Source organism: Oncorhynchus tshawytscha, linkage group LG30, assembly GCF_018296145.1.
Source record: "Oncorhynchus tshawytscha isolate Ot180627B linkage group LG30, Otsh_v2.0, whole genome shotgun sequence".
In the NCBI taxonomy this organism is placed as follows: domain Eukaryota; kingdom Metazoa; phylum Chordata; class Actinopteri; order Salmoniformes; family Salmonidae; genus Oncorhynchus; species Oncorhynchus tshawytscha.
This window is the reverse complement of record NC_056458.1, coordinates 47543722-47571497: the sequence shown is the minus strand read 5'-3', so window position 1 is coordinate 47571497 and position 27776 is coordinate 47543722. Positions and strand designations below refer to the sequence as shown.

The window sequence follows — 27776 nt, the reverse complement described above, 5'->3', positions numbered from 1 at the left end:
GAGGAGAGTATAGTGGGGAAGTGTAAGAGATTAGGGGGAGGAGGAGGGTGTCAAGAGGAAAAGGAAAAAGGGTGTGGACAAAGGCACCATGGAAATGTTGCCTGTTGCTGTGGGTGAGGCCCTAACCAGAGAGAAAGGGCAGGTGGTCAGGGTGGGAGATAGAGAAGAGGAGGAAAGTGAGTCTGAGGAAGAGGATGAGGAGTTATTTTTTCAGACTCCTCTTCAATTGGCCCGGAGCTGACAGCCAGTCAACCAGAGGGGTCTAAGTACACGTTGAGAGAACTGACAAGGTTCCTGAATGAGACTAAGGGGAAAAAGTTAATCTTGAGGCTTTTTTTCCTGATCCTAGAAAGTTTGTAAGATCAGTACAACATGCTATGACAAATGAGGGGCATGGTGTCCTCTCACCCAGGAAACGGTTTAGGTTGAGGAAGTGGGTCACAACAGTGCGTAAAGGTTTACCTTCAGACACTGTTTAAATGTTTAATTTCTTACTGACACTGGGGCTTTTTGAGCTTTGCTATTTGGTCTATTTCTCTGCTGGCTTTTCTCCCACTTCTTATGGAGACTCTTCGGGTAGGCTCGCTCAATATAAATGGCGCCAGAGATGCGGGAAAGAGGAGTGTGTTGGGTGAATATGTAAAACAAAAAAAAGTACAGGTGTTGTTTCTGCAGGAGACGCATAGTGATGTGGTGAATGAAGTTGATTGGGGGCTCTGGTGGAAAGGGGCAAGTGTGTTGAGCCATGGGACAAATCTTAGTGCAGGGGTGGCAGTCCTTTTTGCACCGGGTCTGGCTGTAAAAATTTGCTCCTCAAAGGAGGTGTGTAGGGGTAGGTTGCTTGTTGTTAAAGCAGAAATTAACAACATGTGTTTTGTCTTTATAAATGTGTATGCGCCTAACACAGGGAGAGAAAGAGGGGTTCTATTTGGGAGTCTTAGACAGGAACTCTCACAAGTAGCGCCTGAGGAGACGCTGGTGATCGGAGGTGACTGGAACTGTACAATGGATTTTACAAAAGACAGAAATGGGGAAGAGCCTCATTCAGTGTCAGTGGGAGTGTTAAGGGATATCTTTAATCAGTTTGACCTAGTGGATGTTTGGAGAACTAAACATCCAAACACAAGACAGTATACGTGGGTGAAGGTTTTGGGGCTAGGGTGAGTGCAGCTCGACTTGATCGTTTTTACATGTCCAGGAATCAGAGCAATAGGCTGCTGGGTGCTACCATTCTCCCAGTGGGGTTTTCGGATCACCACATAACCATGGCTCGGCTGTCTATTTCACCAGGGCCCCGGCAGGCATCTTATTGGAAGTTCAATGTAAAGCTCTTACAAGATGCCACTTTTTGCTCAGGTTTCCAGACTTTTTGGGAAAGATGGGGGCAGCGAAGAGAGGAGTATGAGTCTCTGAGTCAATGGTGGGATGTGGGGAAAGTGCAAATTCGGCTTTTCTGTCAACAGTACACAGCTCTCTCATCCTCAGAGGCTAGGAGAGTATTGGGGGAACTAGAGCGGTGTATTAGTGAGATGGAGGTAGAGATGGTGGGGCAAGGCAATGTAGGCCTCCAGGCTAACTTAGCCGAATTACGTAGGGACCTGGGCAGTTTTTTCCAGGTTAAAGCAAAGGGAGCACTTGTAAGAGCTAGGTTCTCCATGCTCAAGGAGATGGATGCTCCCAGCTCCTTCTTCTTTGGTTTGGAAAGACAGAGCAGTGAAGCCAAGGGTATGCATTGTCTACGGCTGTCTGATGGGCGGGTGACCTCTGTGGTGGGGGAGATGCGGGAGCGGACTGTGGAGTTTTATACTGAATTGTATAGGGCAGAAATGTGTGATCCTATGTGTGCTCAGGTCTTGTTCGCAGGACTCCCTAAGCTCTCTCGGGCACAGAGGGATGAAATGGACATTCCTCTGTTGTCACATGAACTGGCAGAGGCAGTAACCCAGATGTCCCCGGTCGTGCACCCGGGGTCGATGGACTTCCAGTGGAATTTTACAAAAAATTCTGGGGAACAATTGGACAGGATTTCTTTTGCGTGTTGCGTGAATGCGTCGGGGTAGGAGAGTTGCCGATGAGCTGCCGTCGGGCGGCTCTGACTCTCCTGCCCAAAAAAGGGGACTTGTGTGAACTTAAGAACTGGAGGCCTGTGGCATTACTCTGTGCGGACTACAAGATTTTTGCCAAGGTCCTCTCTAACAGACTGAAGTCCCATCTGGACTCTATAATACACAAGGACCAGACATATTGTGTACCGGGACGCTCAATCACGGACAACTTGTTCTTGATTAGGGACATGTTGGACTTGTCGAGAGGTTCTAATGTGAACTTTGGACTGGTCTCTTTAGATCAAGAGAAGGCTTTTGATAGAGTGGATCATGAGTATCTGTTTAATGTGATGTCTGTGTTTGGGTTTGGGAAGAGTTTTGTGACCTGTGTGAAGCTGTTGTATGCTGGGGCGTCATGTATGGTTAAGGTGGGAGGGGGCTCAGTAGGCCAGTCTGGGTGAGACGGGGCATTAGACAAGGATGCCCTCTATCTGGGCAGCTGTACACACTAGCCATTGAGCCTTTTTTAGGACTGCTACGCAGGAGACTGCGGGGAGTGTGCTGGACAGGCATGGATGTGGTGACAGGAATAGCAGTCTCAGCATATGCAGATGATGTTTCTGTGATGGTCAGGGATGGGCAAGATATGCAGGAACTAGAGACCAGTCTGAAGGTGTACGAGGGAGCTTCATCAGCTAAGGTAAACTGGGGAAAGAGCAAAGCTCTGTTATGTGGGGCATGGGGGGATAGGGCTCCTCCTCTGCTTCCAGGGGGTTTGCAGTGGGGTTGTGAAGGGCTTAAAGTGTTGGGGGTGTACCTGGGCTCGGAGAGGTGGGTCAGCAAGAACTGGGAGGGGCTGTCACAGGCAGTGGTGTCAAGACTGGCCAGGTGGAGGTGGCTCCTGTCCCAAGTGTCATATAGAGGGAGGGTGCTGATAATCAACAACCTGGTGGCATCTTCCTTGTGGCATAAACTGGCTGTCCTCAACCCCCCGCCGGTCTGCTTGCAGACCTGCAACGCAAGCTGGTGGACTTCTTTTGGTCGGGACATCACTGGCTGAAGGCAGCAGTTTTGTACATGACCGTCCACGAAGGAGGACAGGGCCTGGTGGAACTGGAGAGCAGGATGGCTGCTTTCCGACTAAAGGCGGTGCAGAGACTGCTGTACCACACTGATGTTGGCTGGAGGGAACCAGCATGCGCGCTGCTGAGGAGAGCTGGCGGATTAGGGTTGGACCGGCAGCTGTTCCTCATGAAGCTGGAGAGGCTGAGTACAGCAGGTCTCTCAGAGTTTTACTCTGCGGTGCTGAGGGCCTGGCAGCTGCTAAGGCCCACACGAGAAGGGGGTGTGGAGCCTGGGCAGTGGGTGTGGGAGGAGCCTATCTTCCACACAACCCAGCCATCCCTTTGAGATCGGTTCAGTCGGCCACCCTGCAGAGGCAACTGATGGCAGGGGGTTTTACAAAGGCTGGGTGACCTGAGACTGCTGGGAGAGGAGGGGTGGAAAACCCCGGAGGTCTTGGCGCAACAAACAGGAATAACGTCTCTTAGGCTGCTGGAGAGATTCCTGGAGGAGGTCCAGGAGGCACTGTCTGAGCCGGTAAGGGGGTGTTTGAGAGGCCAAAGGGAGAGGGGCCACCAATGTTCCCGCCACTGCAGGTGACGGCAGAGACTGGAGACTGGCAAGGGGGTCTGGAGGACTTGTTAGATTTTAACACTCCGAGCCTGGGGAGTTTGAGGGGGTGGAGGTAAAGCCCTCTACAACCTCTGCGTTAAGGTTAGGAGCATTAGAAGCCTAACAGGAGTGAAGGCTCATCAGTGGCAGGGGGTATGTGGGGCGGAGAGTATGGTGGGTTTTAGATGGAGGGCGCTCTACAAACCCCCAGTACCAAAGAGGTCAGGGGACCTCCAGTGGAGGGTTCTTCATGGAGCCCTGGCCACTAACAGCTGGTTGGCACGGGTTGATCCGGGAATTGGGCAGGGGTGTCCTTTCTGTCAAATGAAAGAAACTGTAATTCATGTGTTTTCTGTGTGCACCAGGTTAATGCCATTAATGTCTCTGTTGGAATGTCTGTGTGACAGGTTGGGGGTGGTTTTTGCTGTTGGGATGTTTATAATGGGATACAGGTATTCGAGTAAGGAGAAAGAAAAATGTGTTTTGTTGAATTTTCTGTTTGCTCAGGCAAAGTTAGCTATTTGGCTAACAAGGAGGAACAGGGTCAAAGGTGGGGGATAACAGACCCTTTACTACTGTTTAATGGGATGGTCTCTGCGCGCCTTAGGGTTGAGTTTGAGTTCTATAAAATGATCAAATGTGTGGAGATGTTTGAGGAGATATGGTGTGTTGGGGGGCTGTCTGTATTGCTGGGGAAGGTGCATGCTGGGAGTTTTTGGAGTTTGAGTGTTTGGTGTGGAAAGCTCTATCCTAACTAACTTTCTTGATTTTTTCTTTACATGTTATTTTCTATGGTGGAGGGTTAATGCAATATTTGTTTTTAGCGGTATCCAAAGTTTTTTTTCAAAGTTAGGGTGGAAGAGGACAGAGTAACTTTCCTGGGGGTTGGAAGGTGTAGTGTGCGCAATGGCTTCTCAGCCTAGCGCGGAGGAGACGCTGTCGATACAGCATGGATTCAGGTGTGTTCCTGAGAACGGAGTTAAGGTGGAGGAGGTTCTGCTCGCGGTCGGTGAACAGGTAGGAGCTGAGTTTATACATTCTGCTTCTAGAATGAACAAAGCTGTGGTTGTGTTCATGAAAAGGGCTAATTTGGTCGGTAGGCTAATTGCTAGCGGAATATTTGTAAGGGATGTGTTGGTGTCAATTTCACCTCTCTCTACCCCTTCAACAAGAGTTGTAGTGGCAAATTTGCCTCCGTTTATTACGGATGATCAAATTAGGAAAGAGCTGAGTCGTTTTGGTAAGTTTGCTAGCGGTTTCCGTGTACTGTCAGCAGGTTTTCAGGCAGATGCCGTTAAGCACGTTGTTTCGTTCAGGAGGCAAGTGTTTATGTTTCTGAACAATAATGAGCAACAGCTAAATGTGCATTTTAAAGTGAGGCATGGGGAGGGGCTCTATGCAGGTTTTGCCAGCACAGATAGTCTACGGTGTTTTGAATGTGGGGATTTGGGGCACAAGAGTTTTGCGTGCCCACATAAAGGCCATAGACAAGGTGAGGGTGTAAGCGCAAGTGGGGGAAATCGAGTCAAAATGCAGGGGTAAGGAGATGCAGACAGCAGAGGCTGGGCCTAGTCAGTCTAGAGATGGTGGTGTAGATGAGGCTGGGCCTAGTCAGGCTAGAGATGGTAGGGTAGTGGAGGCTGGGTCTAGTCAGGCTAGAGATGGTGGAGAAGCAGAGGCTGGGTCTAGTCAGGTTAGAGATGGTGGGGTAGCTGAGGCTGGGCCTAGACATGCTATGGAGGGTGGTGCAGATGATGCTGGGCTGAGTCATGCTATGGAGGGTGGTGTAGCTGAGGCTGGCCCTAGTCATGCTATGGAGGGTGGTGTAGCTGAGGCTGGCCCTAGTCATGCTATGGAGGGTGGTGCAGATGATCATGCTATGGAGGGTGGTGCAGATGATACTGCGTCTAGTCAGGTTATTCTAGTGGATGAGGAGAGTATAGTGGGGAAGTGTAAGAGATTAGGGGGAGGAGGAGGGTGTCAAGAGGAAAAGGAAAAAGGGTGTGGACAAAGGCACCATGGAAATGTTGCCTGTTGCTGTGGGTGAGGCCCTAACCAGAGAGAAAGGGCAGGTGGTCAGGGTGGGAGATAGAGAAGAGGAGGAAAGTGAGTCTGAGGAAGAGGATGAGGAGTTATTTTTTCAGACTCCTCTTCAATTGGCCCGGAGCTGACAGCCAGTCAAACAGAGGGGTCTAAGTACACGTTGAGAGAACTGACAAGGTTCCTGAATGAGACTAAGGGGAAAAAAGTTAATCTTGAGGCTTTTTTTCCTGATCCTAGAAAGTTTGTAAGATCAGTACAACATGCTATGACAAATGAGGGGCATGGTGTCCTCTCACCCAGGAAACGGTTTAGGTTGAGGAAGTGGGTCACAACAGTGCGTAAAGGTTTACCTTCAGACACGTTTTAAATGTTTAATTTCTTACTGACACTGGGGCTTTTTGAGCTTTGCTATTGGTCTATTTCTCTGCTGGCTTTTCTCCCACTTCTTATGGAGACTCTCTTCGGGTAGGCTCGCTCAATATAAATGGCGCCAGAGATGCGGGAAAGAGGAGTGTGTTGGGTGAATATGTAAAACAAAAAAAAGTACAGGTGTTGTTTCTGCAGGAGACGCATAGTGATGTGGTGAATGAAGTTGATTGGGGGCTCTGGTGGAAAGGGGCAAGTGTGTTGAGCCATGGGACAAATCTTAGTGCAGGGGTGGCAGTCCTTTTTGCACCGGGACTGGCTGTAAAAATTTGCTCCTCAAAGGAGGTGTGTAGGGGTAGGTTGCTTGTTGTTAAAGCAGAAATTAACAACATGTGTTTTGTCTTTATAAATGTGTATGCGCCTAACACAGGGAGAGAAAGAGGGGTTCTATTTGGGAGTCTTAGACAGGAACTCTCACAAGTAGCGCCTGAGGAGACGCTGGTGATCGGAGGTGACTGGAACTGTACAATGGATTTTACAAAAGACAGAAATGGGGAAGAGCCTCATTCAGTGTCAGTGGGAGTGTTAAGGGATATCTTTAATCAGTTTGACCTAGTGGATGTTTGGAGAACTAAACATCCAAACACAAGACAGTATACGTGGGTGAAGGTTTTTGGGGCTAGGGTGAGTGCAGCTCGACTTGATCGTTTTTACATGTCCAGGAATCAGAGCAATAGGCTGCTGGGTGCTACCATTCTCCCAGTGGGGTTTTCGGATCACCACATAACCATGGCTCGGCTGTCTATTTCACCAGGGCCCCGGCAGGCATCTTATTGGAAGTTTAATGTAAAGCTCTTACAAGATGCCACTTTTTGCTCAGGTTTCCAGACTTTTTGGGAAAGATGGGGGCAGCGAAGAGAGGAGTATGAGTCTCTGAGTCAATGGTGGGATGTGGGGAAAGTGCAAATTCGGCTTTTCTGTCAACAGTACACAGCTCTCTCATCCTCAGAGGCTAGGAGAGTATTGGGGGAACTAGAGCGGTGTATTAGTGAGATGGAGGTAGAGATGGTGGGGCAAGGCAATGTAGGCCTCCAGGCTAACTTAGCCGAATTACGTAGGGACCTGGGCAGTTTTTTCCAGGTTAAAGCAAAGGGAGCACTTGTAAGAGCTAGGTTCTCCATGCTCAAGGAGATGGATGCTCCCAGCTCCTTCTTCTTTGGTTTGGAAAGACAGAGCAGTGAAGCCAAGGGTATGCATTGTCTACGGCTGTCTGATGGGCGGGTGACCTCTGTGGTGGGGGAGATGCGGGAGCGGACTGTGGAGTTTTATACTGAATTGTATAGGGCAGAAATGTGTGATCCTATGTGTGCTCAGGTCTTGTTCGCAGGACTCCCTAAGCTCTCTCGGGCACAGAGGGATGAAATGGACATTCCTCTGTTGTCACATGAACTGGCAGAGGCAGTAACCCAGATGTCCCCGGTCGTGCACCCGGGGTCGATGGACTTCCAGTGGAATTTTACAAAAAATTCTGGGGAACAATTGGACAGGATTTCTTTTGCGTGTTGCGTGAATGCGTCGGGGTAGGAGAGTTGCCGATGAGCTGCCGTCGGGCGGCTCTGACTCTCCTGCCCAAAAAAGGGGACTTGTGTGAACTTAAGAACTGGAGGCCTGTGGCATTACTCTGTGCGGACTACAAGATTTTTGCCAAGGTCCTCTCTAACAGACTGAAGTCCCATCTGGACTCTATAATACACAAGGACCAGACATATTGTGTACCGGGACGCTCAATCACGGACAACTTGTTCTTGATTAGGGACATGTTGGACTTGTCGAGAGGTTCTAATGTGAACTTTGGACTGGTCTCTTTAGATCAAGAGAAGGCTTTTGATAGAGTGGATCATGAGTATCTGTTTAATGTGATGTCTGTGTTTGGGTTTGGGAAGAGTTTTGTGACCTGTGTGAAGCTGTTGTATGCTGGGGCGTCATGTATGGTTAAGGTGGGAGGGGGCTCAGTAGGCCAGTCTGGGTGAGACGGGGCATTAGACAAGGATGCCCTCTATCTGGGCAGCTGTACACACAGCCATTGAGCCTTTTTTAGGACTGCTACGCAGGAGACTGCGGGGAGTGTGCTGGACAGGCATGGATGTGGTGACAGGAATAGCAGTCTCAGCATATGCAGATGATGTTTCTGTGATGGTCAGGGATGGGCAAGATATGCAGGAACTAGAGACCAGTCTGAAGGTGTACGAGGGAGCTTCATCAGCTAAGGTAAACTGGGGAAAGAGCAAAGCTCTGTTATGTGGGGCATGGGGGATAGGGCTCCTCCTCTGCTTCCAGGGGTTTGCAGTGGGGTTGTGAAGGGCTTAAAGTGTTGGGGGTGTACCTGGGCTCGGAGAGGTGGGTCAGCAAGAACTGGGAGGGGCTGTCACAGGCAGTGGTGTCAAGACTGGCCAGGTGGAGGTGGCTCCTGTCCCAAGTGTCATATAGAGGGAGGGTGCTGATAATCAACAACCTGGTGGCATCTTCCTTGTGGCATAAACTGGCTGTCCTCAACCCCCCCGCCGGTCTGCTTGCAGACCTGCAACGCAAGCTGGTGGACTTCTTTTGGTCGGGACATCACTGGCTGAAGGCAGCAGTTTTGTACATGACCGTCCACGAAGGAGGACAGGGCCTGGTGGAACTGGAGAGCAGGATGGCTGCTTTCCGACTAAAGGCGGTGCAGAGACTGCTGTACCACACTGATGTTGGCTGGAGAGAACCAGCATGCGCGCTGCTGAGGAGAGCTGGCGGATTAGGGTTGGACCGGCAGCTGTTCCTCATGAAGCTGGAGAGGCTGAGTACAGCAGGTCTCTCAGAGTTTTACTCTGCGGTGCTGAGGGCCTGGCAGCTGCTAAGGCCCACACGAGAAGGGGGTGTGGAGCCTGGGCAGTGGGTGTGGGAGGAGCCTATCTTCCACAACCCAGCCATCCCTTTGAGATCGGTTCAGTCGGCCACCCTGCAGAGGCAACTGATGGCAGGGGGTTTACAAAGGCTGGGTGACCTGAGACTGCTGGGAGAGGAGGGGTGGAAAACCCCGGAGGTCTTGGCGCAACAAACAGGAATAACGTCTCTTAGGCTGCTGGAGAGATTCCTGGAGGAGGTCCAGGAGGCACTGTCTGAGCCGGTAAGGGGGGTGTTTGAGAGGCCAAAGGGAGAGGGGCCACCAATGTTCCCGCCACTGCAGGTGACTGCAGAGACTGGAGACTGGCAAGGGGGTCTGGAGGACTTGTTAGATTTTAACACTCCGAGCCTGGGGAGTTTGAGGGGGTGGGAGGTAAAGCCCTCTACAACCTCTGCGTTAAGGTTAGGAGCATTAGAAGCCTAACAGGAGTGAAGGCTCATCAGTGGCAGGGGGTATGTGGGGCGGAGAGTATGGTGGGTTTTAGATGGAGGGCGCTCTACAAACCCCCAGTACCAAAGAGGTCAGGGGACCTCCAGTGGAGGGTTCTTCATGGAGCCCTGGCCACTAACAGCTGGTTGGCACGGGTTGATCCGGGAATTGGGCAGGGGTGTCCTTTCTGTCAAATGAAAGAAACTGTAATTCATGTGTTTTCTGTGTGCACCAGGTTAATGCCATTAATGTCTCTGTTGGAATGTCTGTGTGACAGGTTGGGGGTGGTTTTTGCTGTTGGGATGTTTATAATGGGATACAGGTATTCGAGTAAGGAGAAAGAAAAATGTGTTTTGTTGAATTTTCTGTTTGCTCAGGCAAAGTTAGCTATTTGGCTAACAAGGAGGAACAGGGTCAAAGGTGGGGGATAACAGACCCTTTACTACTGTTTAATGGGATGGTCTCTGCGCGCCTTAGGGTTGAGTTTGAGTTCTATAAAATGATCAAATGTGTGGAGATGTTTGAGGAGATATGGTGTGTTGGGGGGCTGTCTGTATTGCTGGGGAAGATGTTTTGGATATACGGTTGTAGGAGAGGGTTTTTATTTTTTTATTTTAGGAGTGGGGGTGAGTTTTAAATGAATTGAGAATGTCTCAATAAAGAAAGACTCTCTCTCTGTCTCTGTCTCTCTCTCTCTCTCTGTCTCTCTCTCTCTCTCTCTCTCTCTCTCTCTCTCTCTCTCTCTCTCTCTCTCTCTCTCTCTCTCTCTCTCTCTCTCTCTCTCTCTCTCTCTCTCTCTCTCTCTCTCTCTCTCTCTCTCTCTCTCTCTCTCTCTCTCTCTCACATTGATGTGTGAGGATAGACTGAGGAGACTCTCTCTCACGGAGCTTTGTCCTCCATAGACAGACAGGAGAAGACAGATAACACCAAAAACACATACCTCACTAGACTTCAACAACAGCTGAATTAATCCCCTAGCAAGGACATGTATACAGACTGAATAAGGTTACCAACACAGCCTGTTACCGACACAGCCTGTTACCAACACAATATGTTACCAACACATCCTGTTACCAACACACTATTTTACCAACAATGTCTGTTACCAACACAGCCTGTTACCAACAATGTCTGTTACCAACACAGCCTGTTACCAACACAGCCTGTTACCAACACACTCTGTTACCAACACAGCCTGTTACAAACACAGCCTGTTACCGAAACACAGCCTGTTACCAACATAGCCTGTTACCAACACAGCCTGTTACCAACACAGCCTGTTACCAACACAATATGTTACCAACACACTCTGTTACCAACACAGCCTGTTACCAACCCAGCCTGTTACCAACACACCCTGTTACCAACACAGCCTGTTACCAACACAGCCTGTTACCAACATAGCACAGCCTGTTACAAACACACTCTGTTACCAACGCAGCCTGTTACCGACGCAGCCTGTTACCAACATAGCCTGTTACCGACACAGCCTGTTACCGACACAGCCTGTTACAAACACAGCCTGTTACCGAAACACAGCCTGTTACCAACATAGCCTGTTACCAACACAGCCTGTTACCAACACAGCCTGTTACCAACACAGCCTGTTACCAACACAGCCTGTTACCAACACAATATGTTACCAACACACTCTGTTACCAACATAGCCTGTTACCAACATAGCCTGTTACCAACACACTCTGTTACCAACACACTCTGTTACCAACACAATATGTTACCAACACACTCTGTTACCAACATAGCCTGTTACCAACATAGCCTGTTACCAACACAATATGTTACCAACACACTCTGTTACCGACACAGCCTGTTACCGACACAGCCTGTTACCGACACAGCCTGTTACCGACACAGCCTGTTACCGACACAGCCTGTTACCAACACAGCCTGTTACCAACACCCGCATAAAAACAAAAAGAAGGTTTCATGGTGTTCTATTGCTATATTGATGCAATACATTTATTAATTAGCCAACGTTTCTGCTTATACATAGCTGCTTTATTGAGGAACGTTTCTTACTAACACTGTGATACGTGGTTGCCTTACCTGGCTACCTTGAGATGAATGATGTGGTTGCCTCACCTAGCTACCTTGAGGTGAATGATGTGGTTGTCTCACCTGGCTACCTTGAGATGAATGATGTGGTTGCCTTACCTAGCTACCTTGAGATGAATGATGTGGTTGCCTCACCTGGCTACCTTGAGATGAATGATGTGGTTGCCTCACCTGGCTACCTTGAGATGAATGATGTGGTTGTCTCATCTGGCTACCTTGAGGTGAATGATGTGGTTGCCTCATCTGGCTACCTTGAGATGAATGATGTGGTTGTCTCACCTAGCTACCTTGAGGTGAATGATGTGGTTGCCTCACCTGGCTACCTTGAGATGAATGATGTGGTTGTCTCATCTGGCTACCTTGAGGTGAATGATGTGGTTGCCTCATCTGGCTACCTTGAGATGAATGATGTGGTTGTCTCACCTGGCTACCTTGAGATGAATGATGTGGTTGTCTCACCTGGCTACCTTGAGATGAATGATGTGGTTGTCTCACCTGGCTACCTTGAGATGAATGATGTGGTTGTCTCACCTGGCTACCTTGAGATGAATGATGTGGTTGTCTCACCTGGCTACCTTGAGGTGAATGATGTGGTTGTCTCACCTGGCTACCTTGAGGTGAATGATGTGGTTGTCTCACCTGGCTACCTTGAGGTGAATGATGTGGTTGTCTCACCTGGCTACCTTGAGATGAATGATGTGGTTGTCTCACCTAGCTACCTTGAGATGAATGATGTGGTTGCCTTATCTGGCTACCTTGAGATGAATGCACTAACTGTAAGTCTCTCTGGATAAGAGTGTATGCTAAATGAGTAAAATCTCATGTAAAAATGTTGGGCCAATTGTGCGCCACTCTATGGGACTCCCAAGCACGGCCGGTTGTGGTACAGCCTGGAATCGAACCAGGGTCTGTAGTGATACCTCTAGCACTGAGATGCAGTGCCTTAGACCACTGTGCCACTCGGGAGCCCAAGTATACTCATCTAGCTATACTTATTTATATAGCTATACTTATGTAGCTATACTTATGTAGCTATACTTATTAATCTGTACTTATGTAGCTATACATATTAATCTATACTTATGTAGCTATACTTATTAATCTATACTTATTTATATAGCTATACTTATCTAGCTATACTTATTTATATAGCTATACTTATCTAGCTATACTTATTTATATAGCTATACTTATCTAGCTATACTTATTTATATAGCTATACTTATTTATCTATACTTATGAAGCTATACTTATTCCCTGTAGTTCTATTGTTTCTGTGTGTTCTTCCCTGTGGAATGAAACAGGTGCAGAACTTTGCTCTGGTGAACAAAGCAACCACTAGAGAGAAGACCCCTAATAAGGGTGAAAGGTGAGGCTCAGGGGCGTAGAGATTACTGTACACACACACACAGAGGCATTAGAGGCGTAGCGACGTTAGCACATTGTGTTCTGGTTGAATCCTGATCCCTGTCGTTGAGTTGATTTCAATGGGTCACACATTTTTGACATATTGTGAGTTGTCCCTATCCTATCCCATTTTTGGTTAGCAGTGGCTATAACGTTAAAATAGTTTTACTAGTGGCTTTGGAAACCATGGATGACTGTCTGTCGGCCCATAGACTTGCTTTCAAATACAGGTAAAGGTCAAGAACAGATACCCTTGACCTCCAGACCCATCCCTCAGCTGTTAACCAAAAGAAGTGGTAGGGTTACTGCTTTGCTATTAGTTTAAACTGCGGATTGCTCCTTCAAAGAGCTGACTGACCTTAGAGAGGGGCAGGACGAGGAAGGCTCCGCCCCCGCTGGACTCCACGATGACGGCCAGGAACTTTGGGTTGACGGCACAGAACGAGCTGTCCCACGTCACCTTGGAAACGCGTATGTCATCGTAGCCCTGCTCCGTCTTCACCGCCTGGCCAAAGACGTGTCGGAACTTACTCTGTCGTACGATGCTGCGACTCATCGCTATAGAGACGAGGGAGGGAGTGGTCGGGGGAGAGATAAAGTTGAGTGGGAGAGGGTAAGACAAAGATGTAGGTGGGGGGGGAGAGAGATTGACAATCTCAGAAATCAGAAATGCAATTTCCATCAATCAATCATTTAATCAATCATTCCATAATTTATGATGAATATACATCTTGTATTATGTGAATCATCCGACTGATCTCTCCTCCTCTCCATTGAGAAGATACACGGGGCGTCAAGGTAGTCCAGTGGTTAGAGTGTAGAGGCGGCAGTGTTGGGATAGGTAAATAATAATGCTCTAAAATGTATATTAGAATATGTCATAGGCAAAAATATTCAAGGAACATCTTTATTTATAGTGTACAAACTTAGCATGATGAACAGGAATGACATTTTTTCAAAGCAACACTTCTTATCTAACTTTGCTGTTGAAGTATAGACACCGGAGTTGCCCGAACCCGTTCACAGGATTGGGTAACCCTTTCCTGTGGTTGAATGACCTTGAGCCCTCATGGGTGGAATATTATTTCATGGGTCGATATTTTTCATTTTTTCGGTAAAATTCTGGTGTTTCTATGTCAAACGGTTTTGTTATATTTCAGTCTTCTGTGATGTATACGGAACATGTAAAGTGTTGGTCCCATGTTTCATGACCTGAAATAAAAGATCACAGAAATGTTCCATACGCACAAAAAGCTGATTTCTCTCGGATTTTGTGCACAATTTTGTTTACATCCCTGTTAGTGAGCATTTCTCCTTTGCCAAGATAATCCATCCAATTGACAGGTGTGGCATAGCAAGACGCTGATTTAACAGCATGGTCATTACACAGGTGCACCTTGTGCTGGGGACAATAAAATGTTACTCTAAAATGTGCAGTTTTGTCACAACACAGACGTCTCACAGCTGATGAAACTATCGTGTTGTACAAAGGTATACAACTCACACACATGGTTATGGGCTTAAAATAAGCCACCTATACCATGTCATATATAGAGTTGAAATGTATTACATTTTGAGTTTGCATCCAAATGTTACACTATATATACAGTACCAGTCAAAAGTTTGGACACATCTACTCAATCAAGGGTTTTTCTTTATTTTGACTATTTTCTACATTGTAGAATAATAGTGAAGACATCAAACTATGAAATAACACATATGGAATCATGTAGTAACCAAAAAAGTTTTAAATAAGTCAAAATGTATTTTATACTTTAGGATCTTCAAAGTAGCAACCCTTTGCCTTGCTGACATATTTGCACACTCTTGGCATTCTCTCAACCAGCTTCATGAGGTAGTCACCTGGAATGCATTTCAATTAACAGGTGTGCCTTTTTAAAGTTAAGTTGCGGAATTTGTTTCCTTCTTATTACATTTGAGCCAATCAGTTGTGTTGTGACAAGGTATGGGTGGTATACAGAAGATAGACCTATTTGGTAAAATACCAAGTCCATATTATGGCAAGAACAGCTCAAATAAGGAAATAGAAACGACCGTCCATCATTACTTTAAGACATGAAGATCAGTCAATATGTAACATTTCAAGAATTTTGAAAGTTTTTTCAAGTGCAGTCACAAAACCAACAAGCGCTATGATGAAACTGTCTCTCATGAGGACCGCCACAGGAAAGGAAGACCCAGAGTTACCTCTGCTGCAGAGGATAAGTTCATTAGAATAACTGCACCTAACTGTAGCCCAAATAAATGCTTCACAGAGTTCAAGTAACAGACACATCTCAACATCAACTGTTCAGAGGAGACTGCGTGAATTGCTGCAAAGATTTGCTGCAAAGAAACCACAACTAAAGGACACCAATAAGAAGAAGAGACTTGCTTGGGCCAAGAAACACAAGCAATGGACATGAGACTAGTGGAAATCTGTCCTTTGGTGTGATGAGTCCAAATGTGAGATTTTTGGTTCCAACCACCGTGTCTTTGTGAGAGGCAGAGTAGGTGAACATATGACCTCCACATGTGTTTCCCACCGTGAAGCATGGAGGAGGAGGTCTGATGGTGTGGGGGTGCAAATTTCATTCCATGCATCAACCAGCTATGAGGAGAAACTTGTGATCCTATTCCGATCCTATTCCAAACTCTAAAAGCCAGGGCTCTCAGGAAGTGCTTGATTTGATTTTCAATTGCATTTGCATTGATGTCAGAGTGGTTAGAGGGACAATAGAGCCCTGAGTACCAGGCCATTAGGACATGATGGAGGGACAATATAGCCCTGAGTACCAGACCATTAGGACCTGGTGGAGGGACAATAGAGTCCTGAGTACCAGGCCATTAGGACATGATGGAGGGACAATATAGCCCTGAGTACCAGGCCAGTGGGACCTGATGGAGAAACAAGAGAGCCCTGAGTAGCAGACCATTAGGACCTGGTGGAGGGACAATATAGCCCTGAGTACCAGGCCAGTGGGACCTGATGGAGAAACAAGAGAGCCCTGAGTAGCAGACCATTAGGACCTGATGGAGGGACAAGAGAGCCCTGAGTAGCAGGCCATTAGGACCTGATGGAGGGACAATAGAGCCCTGAGTACCAGGCCAGTGGGACCTGATGGAGGGACAATAGAGTCCTGAGTACCAGGCCATTAGGACCTGATGGAGGGACAATAGAGCCCTGAGTACCAGGCCATTAGGACCTGATGGAGGGACAATAGAGCCCTGAGTACCAGGCCATTAGGACCTGATGGAGGGACAATAGAGCCCTGAGTACCAGGCCAGTGGGACCTGATGGAGGGACAATAGAGCCCTGAGTACCAGGCCATTAGGACCTGATGGAGGGACAATAGAGCCCTGAGTACCAGACCATTAGGACCTGATGGAGGGAAAATAGAGCCCTGAGTACCAGACCATTAGGACCTGATGGAGGGACAATAGAGCCCTGAGTACCAGGCCATTAGGAAATGATGGAGGGACAATAGAGCCCTGAGTACCAGGCCAGTGGGACCTGATGGAGGGACAATAGAGCCCTGAGTACCAGGCCATTAGGACCTGATGGAGGGACAATAGAGCCCTGAGTACCAGGCCATTAGGACCTGATGGAGGGACAATAGAGCCCTGTGTACCAGGCCAGTGGGACCTGATGGAGAAACAATAGAGCCCTGAGTACCAGGCCAGTGGGACCTGATGGAGGGACAATAGAGCCCTGAGTACCAGACCATTAGGACCTGATGGAGGGACAATAGAGCCCTGAGTACCAGGCCAGAGGGACCTGATGGAGGGACAATAGAGCCCTGAGTACCAGGCCATTAGGACCTGATGGAGAAACAATAGAGCCCTGAGTACCAGGCCAGTGGGACCTGATGGAGAAACAATAGAGCCCTGAGTACCAGGCCTGTGGGACCTGATGGAGGGACAATAGAGCCCTGAGTACCAGGCCAGTGGGACCTGATGGAGGGACAATAGAGCCCTGAGTACCAGGCCATTAGGACCTGATGGAGAAACAATAGAGCCCTGAGTACCAGGCCAGTGGGACCTGGTGGAGGGACAATAGATCCATGAGTATGTCAGGATTCACGTAGCGGTCATGATTTGGGGCTGTTCAAATGTTTGATGTATTAGAATAATTTATTATGCTTATGTTATATTAATAGTCCTCCTTACATTTATAGGGTCCTGACTACAGATTAACAACATATATTTTCATGATATAGTTTTAGAATTGTTCCACAGTTGTTTTCTCATTCACTCACTCAATGTCATTCACTCACTCACTCACTCAACTCAACTCTGCAGGGGAGTGTGGGAGATAAGAGACTACTCAAACATTCCGCAATAAATCAACTTTGGGGAGGGGACATTTATTGCCTAGCTTTTAGATCATCTGAATGGTTATGGGTCTGAATGGTTATGGGTCTGAATTAACAACTGCTATAGTCTACCACCATCTGAATGGTTATGGGTCTGAATAAATAACTGCTATAGCCTACCACCATCTGAATGGTTATGGATCTGAATTAATAACTGCTATAGTCCTCCACCATCTGAATGGTTATGGGTCTGAATGGTTATGGGTCTGAATTAATGACTGCTATAGTCTAACACCATCTGAATGGTTATGGGTCTGAATTATTAACTGCTATAGTCTACCACCATCTGAATGGTTATGGGTCTGAATTAATAACTGCTATAGTCTACCACCATCTGAATGGTTATGGGTCTGAATTAATAACTGCTATAGTCCAACACCATCTGAATGGTTATGGGTCTGAATTAATAACTGCTATAGTCCAACACCATCTGAATGGTTATGGGTCTGAATTAATAACTGCTATAGCCTACCACCATCTGAATGGTTATGTGTCTGAATGGTTATGGGTCTGAATGGTTATGGGTCTGAATTAATAACTGCTATAGTCCTCCACCATCTGAATGGTTATGGGTCTGAATTAATAACTGTTATAGTCTACCACCATCTGAATGGTTATGGGTCTGAATTAATAACTGCTATAGTCCTCCACCATCTGAATGGTTATTGGTCTGAATTAATAACTGTAATAGCCTACCACCATCTGAATGCAACGATATTTGTGTGATAGGCAGTTTTAAAATTCTGCAGCTGAAAGAAAATAAAAATATAATCTTTACAATTAAAAAACAAAGTGACAGGCTGTGCTGCAGCAAATGTAGGCTTACCTATTCCCCCTCAGGAGACTGAAAAGATTTGGCATGGGTCCTCAGATCCTCAAAAGGTTCTACAGCTGCAACATCGAGAGCATGGTTGCATCACTGCCTGGTATGACAACTGCTCGGCCTCCGACAGCAAGGCACTACAGAGGGTAGTGCGAACGGCCCAGTACATAACTGGGGCCAAGCTTCCTGCCATACAGGACCTCTATTACAGGCGGTGTCAGAGGAAAGCCCTAAAAATTGTCAAAGACTCCAGCCACCCTAGTCATAGACTGTTCTCTCCGCTACCACATGGTAAGCAGTACCGGAGCGGCAAGTCTAGGTCCAAGAGGCTTCTAAACAGCTTCTACCCCCAAGCCATAAAACTCCTGAACACCTTATCAAATGGCTACCCAGACTATTTGCATCCCCCCCTCTTTTACACTGCTGCTACTCTCTGTTGTTGTCATCTATGCATAGTCACTTAACTCTAACTCTCTTAACTCTAATAACTCTACCTACATGTACATATTACCTCAATTACCTCAACTAACTGGTGCCCCCCCACGCTCTGTACCGGTACCCCCTGTATATAGCCTCCACATTGACTCTGTACCGGTACCCCCTGTATATTGTCTCCACCTTGACTCTGTACCGGTACCCCCTGTATATAGCCTCCACATTGACTCTGTACCGTAATACCCTGTATATAGCCTCCACATTGACTCTGTACCGGTACCCCTGTATATAGCCTCCACATTGACTCTGTACCGGTACCCCCTGTATATAGCCTCCACATTGACTCTGTACCGGTACCCCCTGTATATAGCCTCCACATTGACTCTGTACCGGTACCCCCTGTATATAGTCTCCACATTGACTCTGTACCGGTACCCCCTGTATATAGTCTCCACATTGACTCTGTACCGGTACCCCTGTATATAGCCTCCACATTGACTCTGTACCGTAATACCCCCTGTATATAGCCTCCACATTGACTCTGTATCGGTACCCCCCTGTATATAGCCTCCACATTGACTCTGTATCGGTACCCCCTGTATATAGCCTCCACATTGACTCTGTATCGGTACCCCCTGTATATAGCCTCCACATTGACTCTGTACCGGTACCCCCTGTATATAGCCTCCACATTGACTCTGTATCGGTACCCCTGTATATAGCCTCCACATTGACTCTGTATCGGTACCCCTGTATATAGCCTCCACATTGACTCTGTACCGGTACCCCCTGTATATAGCCTCCACATTGACTCTGTACCGGTACCCCCTGTATATAGCCTCCACATTGACTCTGTACCGGTACCCCCTGTATATAGTCTCCACATTGACTCTGTACCGGTACACCCTGTATATAGCCTCCACATTGACTCTGTACCGGTACTCCCTGTATATAGCCTCCACATTGACTCTGTAGCGGTACCCCCTGTATATAGCCTCCACATTGACTCTGTACCGGTACCCCCTGTATATAGCCTCCACATTGACTCTGTACCGGTACCCCCTGTATATAGTCTCCACATTGACTCTGTACCGGTACCCCCTGTATATAGTCTCCACATTGACTCTGTACCGGTACCCCTGTATATAGCCTCCACATTGACTCTGTATCGGTACCCCCTGTATATAGCCTCCACATTGACTCTGTATCGGTACCCCCTGTATATAGCCTCCACATTGACTCTGTATCGGTACCCCTGTATATAGCCTCCACATTGACTCTGTATCGGTACTGTTAGAAATTAGATATGTAGACGGGCGAGTCGGTCAAGGATCGATTCAGACAAGGTGGTAAATTGTATGACAAGCGACAGTTTATTCAGAGTGAAGATATCTAGAACAGCGTAATTACGGCTCCTCCGCTGGTTCGTACGGAACTGCAGGCAAAGAGACCGTTACAATCAATACACCACTTATATATAGAACAGAAAGTAGGTTGATTCTGGAAGATCGGATCTTTGGATTGGTTCAGCTGGGGTGTAGTCTGTAGTCTTCCGCCATTGGCTCAGTTGTCTGTCCGTCATCGTAGAATCCTCTTCGGGCACACAATGTTCAGCTACAAAGGAGATTATGTGTGTGTGCGCTGGTTTTGGCAATTAGTGTAATGCGGGAGCGATCCTGTAGGGGACCCCACAGGCTTTACTTTGAGTCGTAGCCCTATATTAACAATAGTTTGGTCACCTGTATAAGAAATAGCATTTCTCTACAGTACCCCCTGTATATAGCCTCCACATTGACTCTGTATCGGTACCCCTGTATATAGTCTCCACATTGACTCTGTATCGGTACCCCCTGTATATAGCCTCCACATTGACTCTGTATCGGTACCCCCTGTATATAGCCTCCACATTGACTCTGTATCGGTACCCCCCTGTATATAGCCTCCACATTGACTCTGTACCGGTACCCCTGTATATAGTCTCCACATTGACTCTGTACCATAACACCCTGTATATAGTCTCCACATTGACTCTGTACCATAACACCCTGTATATAGTCTCCACATTGACTCTGTACCATAACACCCTGTATATAGTCTCCACATTGACTCTGTACCATAACACCCTGTATATAGTCTCCACATTGACTCTGTACCATAACACCCTGTATATAGTCTCCACATTGACTCTGTACCATAACACCCTGTATATAGTCTCCACATTGACTCTGTACCGGTACCCCCTGTATATAGCCTCCACATTGACTCTGTACCGGTACCCCCTGTATATAGCCTCCACATTGACTCTGTACCGGTACCCCTGTATATAGTCTCCACATTGACTCTGTATCGGTACCCCCTGTATATAGCCTCCACATTGACTCTGTATCGGTACCCCCTGTATATAGCCTCCACATTGACTCTGTATCGGTACCCCCCTGTATATAGCCTCCACATTGACTCTGTACCGGTACCCCCTGTATATAGTCTCCACATTGACTCTGTACCATAACACCCTGTATATAGTCTCCACATTGACTCTGTACCATAACACCCTGTATATAGTCTCCACATTGACTCTGTACCATAACACCCTGTATATAGTCTCCACATTGAAACTCTGTACCATAACACACTGTATATAGTCTCCACATTGACTCTGTACCATAACACCCTGTATATAGTCTCCACATTGACTCTGTACCGGTACCCCCTGTATATAGCCTCCACATTGACTCTGTACCGGTACCTCCTGTATATAGCCTCCACATTGACTCTGTACCGGTACCCCTGTATATAGCCTCCACATTGACTCTGTATCGGTACCCCCTGTATATAGCCTCCACATTGACTCTGTACCGGTACCCCCTGTATATAGCCTCCACATTGACTCTGTATCGGTACCCCCCTGTATATAGCCTCCACATTGACTCTGTATCGGTACCCCCTGTATATAGCCTCCACATTGACTCTGTACGGTACCCCCTGTATATAGCCTCCACATTGACTCTGTATCGGTACCCCCTGTATATAGCCTCCACATTGACTCTGTATCGGTACCCCTGTATATAGCCTCCACATTGACTCTGTACCGGTACCCCCTGTATATAGCCTCCACATTGACTCTGTATCGGTACCCCCTGTATATAGCCTCCACATTGACTCTGTACCGGTACCCCTGTATATAGCCTCCACATTGACTCTGTACCGGTACCCCCTGTATATAGCCTCCACATTGACTCTGTACCGGTACCCCCTGTATATAGCCTCCACATTGACTCTGTATCGGTACCCCCTGTATATAGCCTCCACATTGACTCTGTATCGGTACCCCCTGTATATAGCCTCCACATTGACTCTGTATCGGTACCCCCTGTATATAGCCTCCACATTGACTCTGTACCGGTACCCCCTGTATATAGTCTCCACATTGACTCTGTACCATAACACCCTGTATATAGTCTCCACATTGACTCTGTACCATAACACCCTGTATATAGTCTCCACATTGACTCTGTACCATAACACCCTGTATATAGTCTCCACATTGACTCTGTACCATAACACCCTGTATATAGTCTCCACATTGACTCTGTACCATAACACCCTGTATATAGTCTCCACATTGACTCTGTACCATAACACCCTGTATATAGTCTCCACATTGACTCTGTACCGGTACCCCCTGTATATAGCCTCCACATTGACTCTGTACCGGTACCCCCTGTATATAGCCTCCACATTGACTCTGTACCGGTACCCCCTGTATATAGTCTCCACATTGACTCTGTATCGGTACCCCCTGTATATAGCCTCCACATTGACTCTGTATCGGTACCCCTGTATATAGCCTCCACATTGACTCTGTATCGGTACCCCCTGTATATAGCCTCCACATTGACTCTGTACCGGTACCCCCTGTATATAGTCTCCACATTGACTCTGTACCATAACACCCTGTATATAGTCTCCACATTGACTCTGTACCATAACACCCTGTATATAGTCTCCACATTGACTCTGTACCATAACACCCTGTATATAGTCTCCACATTGACTCTGTACCATAACACACTGTATATAGTCTCCACATTGACTCTGTACCATAACACCCTGTATATAGTCTCCACATTGACTCTGTACCGGTACCCCCTGTATATAGCCTCCACATTGACTCTGTACCGGTACCTCCTGTATATAGCCTCCACATTGACTCTGTACCGGTACCCCCTGTATATAGCCTCCACATTGACTCTGTATCGGTACCCCCTGTATATAGCCTCCACATTGACTCTGTACCGGTACCCCCTGTATATAGCCTCCACATTGACTCTGTATCGGTACCCCCTGTATATAGCCTCCACATTGACTCTGTATCGGTACCCCCTGTATATAGCCTCCACATTGACTCTGTACCGGTACCCCCTGTATATAGCCTCCACATTGACTCTGTATCGGTATATAGCCTCCACATTGACTCTGTATCGGTACCTGTATATAGCCTCCACATTGACTCTGTATCGGTACCCCTGTATATAGCCTCCACATTGACTCTGTATCGGTACCCCCTGTATATAGCCTCCACATTGACTCTGTATCGGTACCCCCTGTATATAGCCTCCACATTGACTCTGTACCGGTACCCCTGTATATAGCCTCCACATTGACTCTGTACCGGTACCCCCTGTATATAGCCTCCACATTGACTCTGTACCCCCTGGTACCCCCTGTATATAGCCTCCACATTGACTCTGTATCGGTACCCCCTGTATATAGCCTCCACATTGACTCTGTATCGGTACCCCCTGTATATAGCCTCCACATTGACTCTGTATCGGTACCCCCTGTATATAGCCTCCACATTGACTCTGTATCGGTACCCCCTGTATATAGCCTCCACATTGACTCTGTCGGTACCCCCTGTATATAGCCTCCACATTGACTCTGTATCGGTACCCCCTGTATATAGCCTCCACATTGACTCTATCGGTACCCCTGTATATAGCCTCCACATTGACTCTGTACCGATACCCCCTGTATATAGCCTCCACATTGACTCTGTACCGATACCCCCTGTATATAGCCTCCACATTGACTCTGTATCGGTACCCCCCTGTATATTGTCTCACTTCTGTTATTTTACTGCTGCTCCTTAATTACTTGTTACTTTAATTTCTTATTCTTATCTGTATTTTTTTCTGTCTTTATTATACGACATTGTTGGTTAGGGGCTTGTAAGTAATCATTTCACTGTAAGGTCTACTACACCTGTTGTATTCTGCGCATGTGACTAATACAATTTGATTTGATTTGTCACAAGAAAAAAAAGTTGCCAAGATGAGATGACAGGTCTACATGCGTTGTACTGTCTGTCCCCACCCTGAGCGTTGATTCATCATGCAGAGGCCGTAGAGAAGCCATACTTAGACATTGTATATCATTTAACAATTCCATTTAACGTTATGCTGTTCATATAAATAATTTATTATAATTTCCCCTTTCCTTGAAGTTATTTATCCCGGGAAAAGGAAGTGGTTTTGGGCAGTAAATGACGGTAAATCTCGGTAACCGGGTACCCGTCATTCAACCCCAGTAGAAACCACGCTGTTGAACATAATGCTAACAGGAAATGTTTACTCTTACACAGGCATGATCCCCTCTTAGTTACCCAACTCCATCACAATAGGTTCTCTTTAAACAAGGATCCATCGTTGTTACTGAGATCTTTAGGGACATTTGTCTTGTTATTCAACAGTTTGTAACACTGTCATAAATTAGGCCTATTCTTTAAAAACAAACGGTTCAAAGTTAAAATATAGGAATGCATAGCTTTCTTGTTAGTTAATATCCCAGAAATAAAAGTTTAATTTACATTACATTCAAAATATAGTCACCTAGCAAACGTGCGTATCCAGAGCGACTTACAATCAGTTAATTAAACTAGTTCCATTACTGTGTAGACAAGTTCCGTTTGTTTGTAATATTCCAGTCAGTCAGTCTGTCTGTCTGTGTGTTTGTGTGTTCCGATAGGCCACAGCTCTTATTTTTTTGTGCTCTGCCCTGGCGCATGGCATGGCTCTCGAGACAGGGTGAAAGAATGACATGGTCACCTAATATAGACATGTCAAACTGTCCCTTCCAACCCCCCAGCCCTATCTCCCTGGGGCTCCGGGGAGAGGGCATAATCATCCCAAAGAGTATAATGATACCGATCTCCCTGATCTGTCAATAACAAGAATATCGGCACATACAGACACAAACTCCTTGTGCGCGTATGTGCGCGTATGGACACACACACACAAACACATCTGGAAACCTGAACCAGTAGCCTAATAATTTCACCCCTATAGGGAGAGAGGGGGGAGCGGGTGGTAAATCCTCCCCCCTCCCTTGCATAACGTGCTCCATTTAGTTCAGCAATCACAATTTAATGCTCGCCACTGTCCGGAGAAAAAGTGCGCAGTCACAATCTATGACTTTCCCAGCATTACTATGCACACACTGGCAATGCGATAAAAGCTGTCCATTCAACTGCATCGACGACTATTAACGATATTAAAACACGACTGGTTTAAGGCAATTCATTCAGGCAACTCACCCAATCAGCTTGGTATTTGATGGGGATCGCCACTGTCGTTTGACCTCCGAATTCTCCTCTCCCCCTTCCCTTGGTAGTTTTCTGTTCTCGGTAACGCTCCCTGCTTATTGGAATGCTTTATCTGGTTCTCTGTGGTCCAGTTTTGTACAGTCGGTGCGGGCTTTGCGAACGGGGAGCGAGGTACAACTACGACGCTCCTCAGCGGAGAGAGAAGGGAGTGGGTTTGAAGGGAGGGTGTGTGGGGGGGATAGGAGAGGGGGGTCAAAGCGGTCCGGTCTATTTTCGAAAGAGTCCTGTCCGTGTCGGGCTATCTCTCGCGTGAGGGTGGAAGAGCCATAGATTGTGCTGGGACCGCGCGTCGGGGACAGCTGGTCACGGGCCAGGCTGTTCTACACAAGCACCTGAAGAGGGAGAGTGGGATAGTGGCTCACATTAAAACTTAGACGACCTGTGGTGATTGTGAACTATATTCTACTACAAACTGTCAGATATGCCTAAATACTTTTTTTCCTTTTTCAAACAGATAGCCCCATATGGACCAATTGGCTTTCCTTACAAGCCTGCGGTCACAATTTGGTAGCCATTTCCTAAACTATCCTGGTTAAGGGTAACAGGCAGACAAAATCCATGTGCTACTCCGTCAGTCAGCGACGCAACGGAAACTGCCACTCCGTCACAAACTATCTGTCCTCCTTCGGCTCGACAGCTGCGTGCTTCTCCAGACCAGTGTTGTGCTGAGATGTACTGCATGCACCTACACGTAGTGCCGCTAGAGGGCGACAAAACGCAACACTTTACACTTGCTGCAATTAGACTGAAGGGATAGTACAAACAAATTCGAAGGTCTATGAAGTTTATGGTCCAATTAAAACGATTGTTTTTACTTCTTCAGTTCATTTTATTGGCCTTTGGAGGAATATGTCTCACATTATCGAGGACTGACGTTACAAAAGAGAATCAATATTTACATATTGATTCATGAGTAACTTAGCAGAGAACGTTAGGAAGTAGAGTTTCTTATTGATACCTAATAATGCCCGCCTTTATGGCTATAGACCAATAAGAAATGACAGTGATATCAACATACATTATGATTATTTATGATTACTTAGCAATACCATATGCATTTCGCTGCAGCTAGAACGAGCTGCAACAAACACTCAAACTGGACAGTTTTATCTCTTCATTCAAAGACTCAATCATGGACACTCTTACTGGCACTTGTATCTGCTTTGCCTGAATTGTTGTCTCTACCTTCTTGCCCTTTGCTCTGCTACCATGTTGTGCTGCTACCATGTTGTGCTGCTACCATGTTGTGCTGCTACCATGTTGTGCTGCTACCATGTTGTGTTGTCATGTGTTGCTGCCTTGCTATGTTGTTGTCTTTAGGTCTCTCTTCATGTAGTGTTGTTTGTCTTGTCGTGATCTGTGTTTTGTCCTATATTATTATTATTGTGTTTTTTCTTCCCAGCCTCCGTCCAGGATGCCTTTTAGAGACTGCCTTGGCACTTTGTTTTGGTACACTCAGCACAGATGACACGAGGTCCATCGAAAAGACACAAAGCCGCATGGCCTTAGACCTCAGTAGCTCAGTTGGTAGAGCATGGCGCTTGCAACACCAGGATAGTGGGTTTAATTCTCAGGACCGCCTTTACATAAAATGTATGCATGCATTACTGTAAAACACTTCTGCTAAACACGTCTGCTAAATTGCAAATATTATTAGAATTGACACAACAATGGAAAGTTACCAGACAGTATTATAACAGACAATCTATTGAATATGATTAAACATCTTTCAAGACCAGAAGTCACACCGTGACACTAGAGGCTCAAAACGAGTGTGACAGAGACCAACATGATGGAACAGAGATACGAGGAGAGGGATAGAGGATGGCTGCTGCTCGCGGCGGCGGCGGTGGCGGCGGCAACTTTAGGTGTAGTCACGGTGATGCTGTTCTTAGTGGTAGCATTGGTGACTGGTGGCTGGACAGTGGTATCCACTGTGACTCTGATGGACCTGAAACAGGTTCCCACGTTCCCCGCGCCGTCCACCACCACCAGCTCTACCTCCGGGGAACAGCAGGAGGCGCTGTAGGCTGCCAGAGTCACGGTCCAATTCCCAGCGCCCTTCACCGTGGTGGTGTTGAGGGTTCCGTTGCCCTGGCGCAGAGTGACGTGCTCGATGCCCGTCCCATTGCCGTCCGTCAGGTTGGCAGAGAGCTCCCACACGGACAGGCTGCAGTCGTCAGAACAATTAGCTGTTACGCTGACCACATCGCACACCGGACGGCTAACATCTGTCACCTGTAAAGGAGGGGAAAGAATTACATTTTTATAAGGATCCCCATTAGCTGACGGCATGACGTTAGCAAGTCTACCTGGGGTCTGACACATATCTAAAAATACATTTCAAACAATTACAACACTAACCCTGGAGGAAAGACATGAGTTATCCTTTTAATCCTTGATGTAATTCTAGCCTGGGTACCAGTCTGTTTGTGCCATCATTCCATTCCTTGCTACTCCTTGTCATGACAAGGAGTGGAATGTTGGCACAAACAGA

The 27776-nt window shown here is 47.0% G+C and overlaps 2 protein-coding genes across 4 annotated transcripts in view; both read right to left on the bottom strand.

Moving 5' to 3' along the window:
- Positions 1-26140, bottom strand: part of LOC112239673 (coronin-6-like) — a 47653-nt gene extending 21513 nt beyond the window's left edge. The window contains exons 1-2 of the mRNA XM_042309070.1: positions 25211-26140; positions 13340-13539 (exon numbers count right to left, since the gene is read on the bottom strand). Of these exons, the coding sequence (XP_042165004.1) occupies positions 13340-13537 (198 nt within the window). The 5' untranslated portion in view covers positions 13538-13539; positions 25211-26140. The remainder of the gene's footprint in view (positions 1-13339; positions 13540-25210) is intronic.
- Positions 26141-26799: 659 nt separating this feature from the next.
- Positions 26800-27776, bottom strand: part of LOC112237547 (von Willebrand factor A domain-containing protein 7) — a 32174-nt gene continuing 31197 nt past the window's right edge. For all 3 annotated transcript variants that reach the window (XM_024406161.2, XM_024406162.2, XM_024406163.2), the window contains one exon: positions 26800-27517. In XM_024406161.2, coding sequence (XP_024261929.2) covers positions 27035-27517 — 483 coding nt within the window. In that variant the 3' untranslated portion in view covers positions 26800-27034. The remainder of the gene's footprint in view (positions 27518-27776) is intronic.